The 13553-nt window shown below is 43.4% G+C and overlaps 1 protein-coding gene across 1 annotated transcript in view; it reads left to right on the top strand.

The window, feature by feature from the left end:
- The first annotated feature begins 2240 nt into the window (after positions 1 to 2240).
- Positions 2241 to 13553, top strand: part of KCNQ2 (potassium voltage-gated channel subfamily Q member 2) — a 157083-nt gene continuing 145770 nt past the window's right edge. The window contains exon 1 of the mRNA XM_030213450.1: positions 2241 to 2533. Within this exon, the coding sequence (XP_030069310.1) occupies positions 2241 to 2533 (293 nt within the window). The remainder of the gene's footprint in view (positions 2534 to 13553) is intronic.

Raw genomic sequence — 13553 nt, forward strand, 5'->3', positions numbered from 1 at the left:
CTCCCAAATCTACCTTTCTACCCCTGATACCTCACCTTGCATCCAAACCAAAGTTTCAGCGTGCTTGTCTGACATTGCTGTCTGGATGTCTCAATGCCACCTGAAATTAAATATGACCAAAACCGAGCTTCTCATTTCCCCCCCCCCAAACCCACCTCCCCGCTCCCCCCATTTTCTATTTCTGTTGATGGCTCTCTCATTCTCCCTGTCTCCTCAGCTCGAAATCTTGGGGTCATCTTTGACTCTTCTCTCTCCTTCTCTGCTCATATCCAGCAGATTGCCAAGCCCTGTCGTTTCTTTCTTTACAACATCCATAAAATCCGCCCCTTTCTTTCCGAGCACTCTACCAAAACCCTGATCCACACCCTTGTCAACTCTCGTTTAGACTACTGCAATCAGCTTCTTGCTGGCCTCCCACTTAGTCACCTCTCCCCTCTCCAGTCGGTTCAAAACTCTGCTGCCCGTCTCGTCTTCCACCAGGGTCACTTTACTCATACTACCCCTCTCCTCAAGACACTTCACTGGCTCCCTATCCGTTTTCGCATCCTGTTCAAACTTCTTCTACGAACCTATAAATGTACTCACTCTGCTGCTCCCCAGTATCTCTCCACACTCATCCTTCCCTACACCCCTTCCCGTGCACTCCACTCCATGGATAAATCCTTCTTATCTGTTCCCTTCTCCACTACTGCCAACTCCAGACTTCGCGCCTTCTGTCTCGCTGCACCCTACACCTGGAATAAACTTCCTGAGCCCCTACGTCTTGCCCCATCCTTGGCCACCTTTAAATCTAGACTGAAAGCCCAACTCTTTAACATTGCTTTTGACTCATAACCACTTGTAACCACTCGCCTCCACCTACCCTCCTCTCTTCCTTCCCGTTCACATTAATTGATTTGATTTGCTTACTTTATTTATTTTTTGTCTATTAGATTGTAAGCTCTTTGAGCAGGGACTGTCTTTCTTCTTTGTTTGTGCAGCGCTGCGTACGCCTTGTAGCGCTATAGAAATGCTAAATAGTAGTAGTAGTAGTAGAACCCCTTCCGTATAGGCAAAGTATGTGAAAAACACACGTGCAAATTTAAGTATAGTACTTATTACATACTGGGGGGGGGGGGGGGGGGGGGCTTATGAGTTTATCAAACACCACAGAAACCAAAACGTTTTACACAAGGAAGTTGTAGTGTATAGAATAGCTCTAGCGTCTGGTGCTGAAAGGACAGCTCCTTCGTGGAAACAGTTCATCTAGCAGATGGAACCCATTACTGCGTTGTACAATGGACAGAGAGTATCCATGCATGTGATACGTTTTATGACTGTTGATAATATATTTTATAATCAAGTATGAAGGTAGTGTAAAAGCACAATAAAGTAGACGGCTAGAGATGGTACATTTATAAGTCTGGTCGAATGTAAGATTATGCAAGAAACATAATGGACCTACCATTTACAGTCTGAACGTTTTCTTACCTGTAGAAGGGACTTCACCTTTATTTGCAGTTGAATGCCAGAGGGACATTAGCGTATACTTAAACGTACATCTCTAAATATTCAGCAGCATTTCTTTAAAATAGGACGAATTTTTTTTTTTTTTTTTTTTTTAACTATGTTGAGCTTTGGCAGGCTTATCATCTTTATTTTTACTTCTTAAAGGCTGTATGCTGAGAGGGGACTTTTATTGTTAGAGATTCATTTTAATCTATTGGGATAGAGAAGCTCGTATGTCTAGAGACGTTAAGCTAGCTGGGTTGTCCACCAGGCTAAGCAGTTAGGAATTTCTCTAAAATAGCTTCAAATTTCCACAGGGTTCCTTCAATCATTCCTTCTACTGATTTACATAAATTAAGTACTGTGTGTAATAATTAACTGTGGTCCCACGGCAAAGGTGTTATCCAGCGATCATAATACTCTAGTTGTGCGTTTCTATTTCCTTCGGGAGCAGTCACGAAGAGTAGATCTCCTCTTTGGGGCAGGCAATAAAGGGTTACGAGAGCTGGGAGGAGCTCGGGAAGAGATTGCAGAGATTTGCTTTTGCGGGTTTTGGGTCTCACTTTTCACCAGCGGCCAACGGGGACGGTAGAGCAGCTGCAGCGAGAGCAGCGGCCCCCCAGCTCTGCTTCTACCTGCGCCATGTTCCCCCGCGACGCTCCAGGGCTGCAGATCCGCCCGCTGCCTCCGCCCAGCCTTCATGGAGCCCCGATGAAATAGCAGGGACTGGCCCTGCTTTCCTCCATCGAACCATGGTGCAGAAATCGCGCAATGGAGGGGTGTACCCGGCCCCTTCCAGCGAGAAGAAGCTGAAAGTGGGCTTCGTGGGGCTCGATCCCGGTGCCCCTGATTCCAACCGCGATGGAGCATTGCTCATAGCGGGCTCGGAAAGCACCAAACGTGGCAGCATCCTCAGCAAACCTCGCTCGGGGATCGGGACGGGCAAACCCCCCAAACGCAACGCCCTTTACCGCAAGCTGCAGAATTTCCTCTACAATGTGCTGGAGAGACCTCGGGGCTGGGCGTTCATATACCATGCTTACGTGTGAGTACCCGTCTGTGAGTACCAGTACTGCATATTCCATACCCAGGTGTGAGTAGCAGGGCTGCGTACACCATACTTAGGTATAATAGAGCTGCATGCAGCTCCAAAAAGAACATACGAACACTTTGCTAATTCTTGGTACACCGTCATCTGATCCCTGCTGCCTTCACTGGCAGCATGGTTGGCATCAGATGGACTCTGCTCTTCCTCCAGGTAGCAGAACGTCTTTGTGATTCACACTGAACGAATACAAACGAATAACCCGTCTCATCAGTTCAGAATAGCTGTCTAGATAGATTGCTGCATGATAACACTAGGACTACTGTGACTAAACCGGCAAGCTACTGCTGAATACCTGGTGTGGGTACCGTTCTCCTGTCCCTAGAGTGCAAGCTGCATGTAAAGACTGCTGTCTGCTTTCCTGCACTCTTTGTGGGACGAGTGCACTTCAGGGCATTTGACGCTGATGGCTTTGCTATGTTTATTTCTTGAATTATTTTTCTAGCTGTTGGCTTAGTGCTGGATGTGGATTTTTACCCCTCTCCTCGGATTTCCCGTTCCTAGATTTGTATACTTGTGGTTGTAGATGGTGTTCTGCTTGCAGGCAGTCTCCATAGCAATGCAGACTGAAAAGACAAAGGACAGGGCTGGAGCTCGGGGTCTTACCCCACCCCTAGTTCGTCTGCTGGTCTGTGTCAGGGAATATTTAACACTACACACTGTATTGCAGAGGCCTCTTAAGGAATGGGGCTGTTTTGTTTCTCAATTCCACTGAACTCAGGAGAAAAAACGAACTAGTTTCATATGGCCAAAGGCAGAATCCATGAATGGCTTTGTGTGTGCTGTTCTGGGTTTGTAGATATGTCAGTGTAGGCAGATAGATGTCATATGGTAAACAAAGACCATTTTATGTCAGATTTTTATTCTAATGCTTTATTCTTAATTAGGTTTCCTTTTGTGGGGGAGGGGGGAGGCAAGCCTTCTAAAAATGAACTTGATTATTTCTAGCAGTTTCTGCTTAGGCCTATGACTGGTTTGCTGGACCTTGCTTCTGAAACAGATATTATCCGTTAATGTTTGGTAGACAGAGAAGCCAAGAGCTGTTACTGAGTATGGGGTCTGGAGCTTCATGGCAACCAGATCCCAGTGGGAGTTTTTCAGTGTCTTCATCTCCCAGCAGACCCCAGGTTCAATGCTGCCCAGGCATGTCAGTGCTCCAGGTTCTTGCTAATGTTTCTGAACTTATTCTACAGATATAGCAGCTTGTTTCTCTCAGCCATTTTGTGAATGAAGGGCTCAGTATTCAGAAATTACTGAGCTCCTAAATTTATGCCCCTAAGTTTGCCTCTTCAATTTGTGCCCCACTGTATTTTCAGTCAAACTTAAGAACATAACTTTTCAGCTGAAAATTCATCTTAGTTTAGGAGCTTAAAAGTTATGCTCATGAATTTAGGCCTGCCATTTGTTTACCTAGATTTATGAGCTCAATTTATGAGCCTAGTTCTGAAAATCGTTGCTAAACTCTTAATTTCTTTTCCCCACCCTAAATCCACCCCTGTTACCACCCACTTTTAATACTCCTATATTTAAGAATTTAGTGACATTTTTAGTACAAATATATGTACTCAGCCCTAGAAAATTTTCAAAGAGGCCAATTTACGAGCATAACTCTCAAACCCCCCTGTTTACTAAGCCATGCTCGCGGATGCTGTGCTCTGATGCCTATACAGCATAAATCCTTTGAATATTGGGCCTGAAAGGTAGCTTGAGGAGGGCTCAGGGTCAACTTCCCAGAGGCACAAAGAGGTTTTATCTTCAGAACATTACCCCCCCCCCCCCCCCATTACTAAGCCATTCTAGCGGCTGCCGCATGGCAATGCCAAGTCACAGCCCATTCAAAGTAAATGGGTTGTGTCGACAGCACATGGCAGGCACAAGCATGGGTTAGTAATGGGGGGGGGGGGGGGGGGGGTAAAAGCCCAGTGTTAAAAAAAAAGCCGAGCTCCTAAATCATGTTCCTAAATTTGTGCCCTATTTTTAGCCAAACTTAGAAGTATAAATTTTCAGCTGAAAATTCATCTTAATTTAGGAGCTTAAAAGTTATGCTTATAAATTTAGTACTGTGAATCATTTGTCTAGATTTAAGAGTCTAGTGCTGAAAATTATTGCTAATATCATAGCCTTTTTGTCCCCACCCTAATTCCTCCTCTGTTTCCACCCATTCCTTATTCTCCTAGATTTAGGAGTTAGTGAAATTTTGAATGTAAAGTTAAAGCACTGAGCTCTAGTAAATTTTCAGAGGCTAAGTTAGGAGCATAAATCCTTTGAATATCAGGCCCTGAGTGTCGTACTTTATGCTGTAAGTAAACCAACCCCTCCACTTTCCTTCTACAGACTTCCAAGGTTGGATCTCTGATCTTTAACTTCAGTGTTACTTTCTGTCATACCAAGATCACATAACACTGAATGCAGAGAAAATCATGAATCCATTCTGAGGTCACTAGTATGAAAGAGTCCTACATCTCTCACTAGTGATGAATACAAAATACATATATTTTGGCATTTGTTGAATTAATGCCTGAAAGCACATGCATTTTTGAAACACAAGCAGCAAGCAGAAAAGCAAACATGGATTCAGTATGTACTGCCATTGTGGAAGCATGTATATATATATACTCACAGGAACTATGAAGGTGAATCTTTTGCAAAGCTGGATTAAAGTCAATCTCTGTTCATGGGTACTTTCTTTTCTGTGTCACCAGCTCACCCTTACCTCTAGGTATAATCTGCAGGTATGAGGTAACAGGAGAAATGCCATATGTTAGCTTTACTCTTTGTGAATGACTGAATTGGTGAGTCATACATACACCACCACTGATACTTATTCTTATCGCATGAAAGAGTCATGTGTGAAAGAGTCATGTGTTCAGGATTCCTTGCAGTGATGGAATCCACAGTATGTGTGCAAATACAGGGACATGTGAGCCCACTATGAGGAGAACACATTTCAAAGGCAATACATTGATCCAGGTCCCATCCTGAGCAGAAGCAAATATAGACTATTTACACCCTGTGTGACATGAGATCCCAAGTAAATGGCTTCCCAGGAGAAATCTCTAAATGTATTTTCATGTATTTATTTTGGGACAAGGAAGTTTTAGTTTCTTTTCCATGTGACCTCTGGCTAATAGAACAGGGACCCTTCTGTGTATCCCACAGAAATTCAGCCCCATATTCTATCCCAGTGTGAATGGGGGCAGGAAGTTATGCATCCTATTTATTATGCATTTCTCCCATTGATACAAAATAGAATAAAAAAACGTTGAAGGTCAATATTCAAAATGTTCTGGTGTCTAACTTTGAGAACTAGGCTCCTAAATTGAAAATGTACTAAGGTTGAGCACCTAACATTTATTCTCAACATTTTTACTATGTTTAGGAGCCTAAAAAGTGGAAGGTATCGGGAGGAAATTAGAGGGACATGGGATTGAAGGTAGTGTCTTACTGTGGATTAAAAACTGGTTGAAAGATAGGAAACAGAGAGTAGGATTAAAAGGTCAATATTCGCAATGGAGAAAGGTTCAGCGTTGGGAGTCACGGACCGAGAAAGGGATCTAGGTGTCGTCGTTGATGATACATTGAAAACTTCTGCTCAATGTGCTCCTGCGGCTAGGAAAACAAATAGAATGTTGGGTATCATTAGGAAAGGGATTAAAAACAAAAATAAGGATATTATTCTGCCATTGTATCTCTCCATGGTGCGACCGCACCTCGAGTATTGTGTTCAGTTCTGGTCACCATACCTCAAAAAAGACATAGTGGAATTGGAAAAGGTGCAGAGAAGGGTGACAAAGATGATATATGGGATGGGACGACTTCCCTATCAGGATAGGCTGAAGAGGCTGGGGCTCTTCAGCTTGTAGAAAAGGTGGCTGTGGGGAGATATGATAGAGTTCTATAAGATAATGAGTGGAATGGAACAGGTCGATGTGGAGTGTCTACGCTTTCCAAAAATACTAGGACAAGGGGGCATGCGATGAAGCTGCAGTGTGGTAAATTTAAAACGAATTGGAGGAAATGTTTCTTCACTCAACGTGTAGTTAAACTCTGGAATTCGCTGCCGGAAAAGGTGGTTAAGGCGGTTAACTTAGCGGACTTCAAAAAAGGGTTGGACAGCTTCCTGGAGGAAAAAGCCATAGAATGTTATTGAATGGATGAGGGAATAATACAGTATTTCTAGGATGGGCGGGACAAATTGCTTGTTCTTTTGGCCGTTGTCGATGACAGGGTGACGGGCTCGATGGACCCTTGGTCTGTCCCAGCATGGTGAACGATGCTTATATACTTATGAGTGGATTTAGGATGGGGGAAAAGTTAGTTTCTTTGCTCTGAGTTTCAGCATTGGCAACTAAATTAGGCTCCTAAATCTAGGTAAATGCATGTCAGGCCTGAATTTAAGAGCATAAACTTTTAAGCTTCTAAATATAGGTGAATTTTCAGGTTAAAATGTAGGTTTCTGCTTTGCTGAATTTGGGAACAAATTTACCCCCCCCCCCCCCTTTTTACAAAGCTGCACTAGCGGCTTCCACATGACAATGCTGACACAGCCCCTTCACTTTGAATGGGCTGTCTCAGCATTGTCACACAGCAGCCTCTAGTGCAGCTTTGTAAAAGGGGGGGGGGGGGGGGGGGTAGGCACTTAACTTAGGAGCTCAGCCTTTTTGGACTCTTAGATCTTTATGTGTGTTCATCCATGACTTGTTGTCCTTCTATTTATTCGGGGAAGTCCAGAAGAGGGAACAGTGCAAGCATCACAAAGCAGTCCACAAAAGCAGAACACAACTTCTGTTGTAAAAAGGCTTTTATTTCCACCACTGCAAAGTCAAACAATGCCCAACATGGCCACGTTTTGCCTTCCTAGAGGATGCACCAGGGGCTACAACTGTTTGGGTCCCAGAGGACACTTGCACCTAATAGTTAGTTGTTAACCCAAATTTAAAAAGCAGGAGCTAGCAGCTAGCAGCAGTATTCTCACTGGTAGAGTATCTGCTCCTCATTGGTGCTAAATGAGGAGGAGATACTCTTCGAATGAGAATACTGCTGCTAGATGCTTTTTAAGTTTGGACTAACAACTAATTATTAGGTGCAAGCGCCCTCTGGGACCCTAACGCAGCCTCTAGGAAGGCGAAACGTGGACATGTCAGGCATTGTTTAACTCTGAAGTGGTGGAAATCCTAATATTTGTAGCTCCTGATGCAGCCTCTGGGAAGGCAAAACGTAGACACGTCAGGCATTGTTGGACTTTGAAGTGGTGGAAATAAAAGCCTTTTTAGAACAGAAGATTTGTATTCTGCTAATTCTTCTGCCTCAGCTGTTCATTGTTTTTCCTGTTCTAGTGTTGTGTTGTGGATCTTGTATGTGCTTTAAGCAATGTCCTCAAGTTTTTCTTATGTCAAATTTTCAGTTCATCCTAGAATACAGATGGTACTGTCAATTGGCCTGACCTGGTTGAATGAAGATTAACTGTTTGGTGCATGTGAACTACATTATCAGATTGAAAAATATGTTCCTTCTAAATGTAGCAAACGAATGGTGGATTCTGAATATTTTTCTGAAGAGTCCATGAACATTATTACATGTTCTGTAGACCTCTTGAGGAAGCCCATTTTGGGCAAAACCACTGACTAGGTCAAGGCAACTGTGGAAATGCCATGATTTTGAGCTACACAGATTCTGTTATTTATAGACATTAAAATAAGTCAATGTGATTTTCATATTTTTGCATAGGATGAGTTTGTCTTGTTAAATTGAAAGGTGTGATGATGATGTTTGAGGGACCCTTGATATTCAGTGGTCTTCTACAATTTGAGCCCTCTCATTTTTTGTTTTAATTTTTTTGTTCAAAGTTCTTATAAATATTTTCTTTATATTAGGCTGTTCATTCTAATTGTGGGACATCAGAATGGGCAGGCTCCAGTGCAAGTCATTGTGCAGAGCTCCCATTATCCCTGAAAGGGTGGTGGAAGCGTGGAATGGTCTCCTGGTGGAGGTCATGGAGATGAGAACTGTGCCAGAATTTAAGAAAGTGTGGGACAGGTATGTGGGATCTGTTAGGAAAGGGAGTTAGTGGTTACTGAGGAAAGGCAGACTGGATGGGCCATTTGACCCTTATCTGCCATCTTATTTCTATGTTTCTAAGTTATCCTCACATACTTTGGAGTTCTGATAAGAGAAAATTATTTTCCTAGTACAGATTTCATTATGAATAGAATAACAATCCTTTAAGTTCCCTGTGAAGATGGAATCTTCATGCTCGATGATGTTGCCTTCTGTTGCCAGAAAGAATTGGCTCTGATACAATTTTGTAGCACTTCAGAATGATGTTACATTATTTGTTTTGATCTGTAGTTTTGTGCTGAAAGCAGTAGGATGATTGGATTGAAATGTCTATGGTCTTGGTTTGTGGAAATAATGATCTTGTCAATCCAACCCAGTGCATTTTATATTGAGAGAGCAGTAGATTGCAAGCAGCCAATCACACCAATTCAGCAGCCTCTCATTTCTGTTGCTCTAAATTACAGAACTCTCTATGGAGTCTGTTTCCCAACCATCCAGGATCATAAGGCATTTGAATCAAAGATGACCAGACAATATGAAACAAGCAGAGAGGGGACCAGCAGAGGAACTGATTTCTGGGGATGGGAAGCCAGGATCTTTTCATATTGTGTCATTCCCATGTCATTTCCAGGAATGTTCATTTTATTCATTTTTGTTTAGTCATTTTGTCATGATAGGAGCAAAGTCATTAAGCCCATGCTCTTTCAAAAGAATACACATGATTTGCAAAGAGGGGGCATACGTTTGGAAAGAGTGTGTGCTCTTTTCCTGATTTACACGTATGTAGTGGTTTGTGCATGCACAATGGTTTAATGTGTGCACTTTTTTTTCCGAAAGAGTGTACATTATCATTGGCAAATGAAAAAAAAAACATGAAATGTCATATTTTTTTCTGCTCATTGTCATTCATTAATGACATGGGATATGTTGCTGTCATTTCATATGTTGTTGCAAATGACAGCCCATCCCTACAGTTGTCCTCATAGCTTACAGAACGCCAGTTTTTTTTTTCTAATTGCAAATTCTACTCTTTTGGGCTGATATCCAAAAGCACTTAAGTGCTTTCATTTAAACAAAATCCTATCTTTTTTTTTTTTTTTTAATACCATTTGTAACAAGGTTTTGTGCTCTGTGCATTTGTCTTTTCAGGCCATTTTTGAAAAAAAAAAAAATATACAAGTGCAAAATGTAGAAAATCAAGTGATATAGAAGGGGCCAGCATTTTTACAGACTGGCCCCCAGACCAGTGGCATAGCTAGGTGGGGCCACGCTGGCCTGGGCCCCCCAGAGTTTGTCCGAGCCCCCAACTCCCGCCAGCCGAAGACTTCTTCAGCACCGGTTTTCTCGCCTCCTTCCTCCACCTCGCCGCACTTCACAACACCAAATACCTTTTCTGGTGGGGCTCCCCAACCCACGCCAGCCAAAGCCTTCCTCAGCGCCGGTCTCCATCATGCTACGTTCGCTGCCCTGTGCTCAGTTTCACTTAAAGGAGTGTGCACAGGACGTCAGGAGGAAGAAAGCATAGGGCAGCGAACGCGGCGCGCTGAAGACCGGTGCTGAAGAAGGCTTCGGCTAGCAGGGGTTGGGTAGGGTTACCATATGGCTCCAGAAAAAGGAGGACGGATTGAGCCAGCCAGGTTTTACTTCCATTGCTTTCCATTGAAAGCAATGGAAGTAAAACCCGGCTGGCTCAATCCGTCCTCCTATTTCTGGAGCCATATGGTAACCCTAGGGTTAGGGACCCCTGCCAGCAAAGGTATTTGGTGCTGTGGGGTGCACCGGGGGGGGGGGGGAGATGAGGTGGGGGAGGCAAGGAGACTGGTGCTGAAGAAGGCTTCGACTGGAGGGGGTTGGGGACCCCCGTCAGCAAAGGTATTTGCAGTGGGGTGGCAGACTAAAATGTGCCCCCCACCTCAAGCTCTGGCTCCCTGCCACCATGAGGTCTGGCTATGCCCCTGCACCACATATCCCAGGAGAGCAATGGAGCATCCTAGGGGACACTGCTGTGGATGCTATATAAATGCTCCCAGGTACATTTCACCATTTTCCCCTTATCTTGTTTGCTGAGCCCTCCAAAACCCACCAAAAATCCACTACTCCCAACTTATACCACTACAGTACCCCTTATGGGTAAAGGGGCACCTATATGTGCGTACAGGGGGTTTCTGGTGAGTTTTGGAGGGCTCAAAGTTTCCACCACAAGTGTATGGGCCTAAGTCCACCTATCTGCAGTGCACTGCACCCGCCACTAGACTACTTCAGGGACCTGCATGCTGCTCTAATGGACCTGGCTATAACATCTGAGACTATCATAGAGGCTGGTGAGTATTATTTGTATTCAGATTTTTTGGAGGAGGGCAGTGACCACTGGGGGAATAAGAGGGTAATCCCTGAATCCCTCCAGTGGTCATTTAGGGCATCTTTTTGTGTTTTATTCATTAGAAAAACAGGTCTAAACCAAAACATTGACATTTCCACCCTAGACATTTTGGTTTTGTTCCATTATGCCTATAAAACATCCAAGGGACTTGCATACTGCGGTCGTGGAGCTGGGTATGACATTTGAGGCTGGCAAAAAAATGTTGTTTTTTTTTTTTTAGGATGGGAGGGGGTTGTTGACCACTGGGGGAGTACGGGGAGGTCATACCCGATTCCCTCCGGTGGTCATATGGTCAATTTGGACACCTTTTTGAGGCTTGGTCCTGAAGATAAATGGACCAAGTAAAGTCGGCCAAATGCTTGTCAGGGCCGCCCTTCTTTTTTCCATTATCAGCCAAGGGCGCCCATGTGTTAACCACGCCCCCGTCCTGCCTTCGCTACGCTTCCGACACTGCCCCTTAAACTTTTGCCGCTCCTGCGACGGACTGCAGTTGAGGGCGGCTAAAATCAGCTTTCGATTATGCCGATTTGGCTGCACCTGAGAGATGGGCGCCCATCTCCCGATTTGTGTCGGAAGATGGGTGCCCTTCTCTTTCAAAAATAAGCAGGATAGTAACCTATGGAACTTTGTAAGTCTAAGTGCTTTGAAAATATGTCTCTTAGACATCTAACTTACACATCTGAGCTCTGATAGTGAGCTTGAGACATTTAGGAGCCGTTTTAGTAAGCTGTGCTAAAAGGTGGCCTGAGCTGAGGCCACTTTTAGCAAGGATGTAAAATGGCCACATTTCCATTTTTCCTATTAATGGCCAGATGCTAATTCCCCAATTACCACATGACCATTGGTGTGTGAGCCCTCGACTCCTATTTAGTAGGTTAATTAGTAGGTTAATCGATTGGCATGCAGCAATGTAATTGCACTAAATGATTAGCATTTGGCACACCTACTGTCCACCCTCAAACATATCCCCAGCATGTGCAGATGCTAGAACTCCCGCAGGACACCTAAACATGCCCCGCAGTAGTGCATTTTGGCACAGGAAGCATGCATTAGTGCCTACCGCCACTTAGTAAAGCACCCCTTAATTTGGATGTTTGAACTTATACGTGGATTTTCTGAAGTGCTATCTAAATGGATAGTGTTGCTAAATATATGTATGATTTGAAGCCAGGTTAGATGTTTCAAATTCTATGTTCTCCACACAGCTAAATATTGAATTGTTTGATTTCTTCTTTGGCTTTCCTTACCTGTGGAAGTAAAGAAAAACAAACATGCAGAGAGACTGGAGGGGGTAGCAGTCACACCCAGCTCTGACACATCCTCCATGTGACCGAAGTCTATAAACTACTGAGTAGAATGGAATAGGTAGATTTGAATCACATGTTTAGGCTTTCCAAAAATACAAGGACTAGGGGCCAGTGAATGAAGCTACTAAGTAGCAAATTTAAAGCAAATCAGAGAAAATATTTTTTCACTCAATCTGTAATCAAACTCTGGAATTCATTGCCAGAGAATGTGGTAAAAGCAGTTAGCTTAGCAGGGTTTTAAAAAGGTTTGGACAAGCTCCTACAAAAGAAGTCCATAAACCATTACTAAGATGGACTTGGGAAAATCCACAACTTATTTCTTGGACAAGCAGCATAAAATCTGTTTTACTGTTTTGGGATCTTACCAAATACTTGTGACCTGAATTGGAAACAGGATACCGGGCTTGATGGACCTTCAGTCCATCCCAGTGCGATGTTTCTTATTTTCTTAAGTTAGAATCTAACAATAGACAATTACATTCAGTCTTGCCTGACCTGATCATGGCTCATGATTCTTGAAAGCAAGTGACAAATGCACTAGGTTAGTCCAATAACAGCGTCTCACTTTGTTCTGGGAAACAGACTGAGTGCTGGAACTAATCTATTTGTAACAGAAGTTAACTGAAGAGAACAAGTGACTCATATCACCCTCTCATTTCTTTGAAACAAGTTGAAAATTTGGGTACAGTGCCATTCTGTGCTTGTCTAGTTTAACATCCTATCAAAAGATGCTGCATAGTACTGTTACTATGGATTATATGGAAGAGAAATGCCATCCTGCAGCACTAATGAGACATGATGATGGAGATTCAACAAGTGCTTTGCTCTCTAGCGCAAGGTCCCTTTATATCTGGATACCTAGTTCTGTCTGTCCACCTGAACAGACAGTCCCAAGTATATAGTTTATGCCCCATTTTCCCTGCCCACTCTGACACAAATCATACTGTCTTGCATGAAGCACCAAGTTCTAGCATCGGAAAAATCTTCTGTACTAAAATTTTGTTAGCATGATATTGGAACAGGGATGTTTTAAGTCAGTGCATTGATCCCCTTCTTCTCAGTACTGATAGCTATAATCCATTATGCTAATATTCAAAGGGTTTATGCTCCTAACTTTCCTCCCCTTTTTCAAAGCCATGTTAGTGGCTGTCGGTAATGTCGACACAGCCCAATCAAAGTGAATGGGCTGTGTCGGCATTAAAGTGTGGCTTTTTAA

The sequence above is a fragment of the Microcaecilia unicolor genome, chromosome 8, assembly GCF_901765095.1.
Source record: "Microcaecilia unicolor chromosome 8, aMicUni1.1, whole genome shotgun sequence".
Lineage (NCBI taxonomy): Eukaryota > Metazoa > Chordata > Amphibia > Gymnophiona > Siphonopidae > Microcaecilia > Microcaecilia unicolor.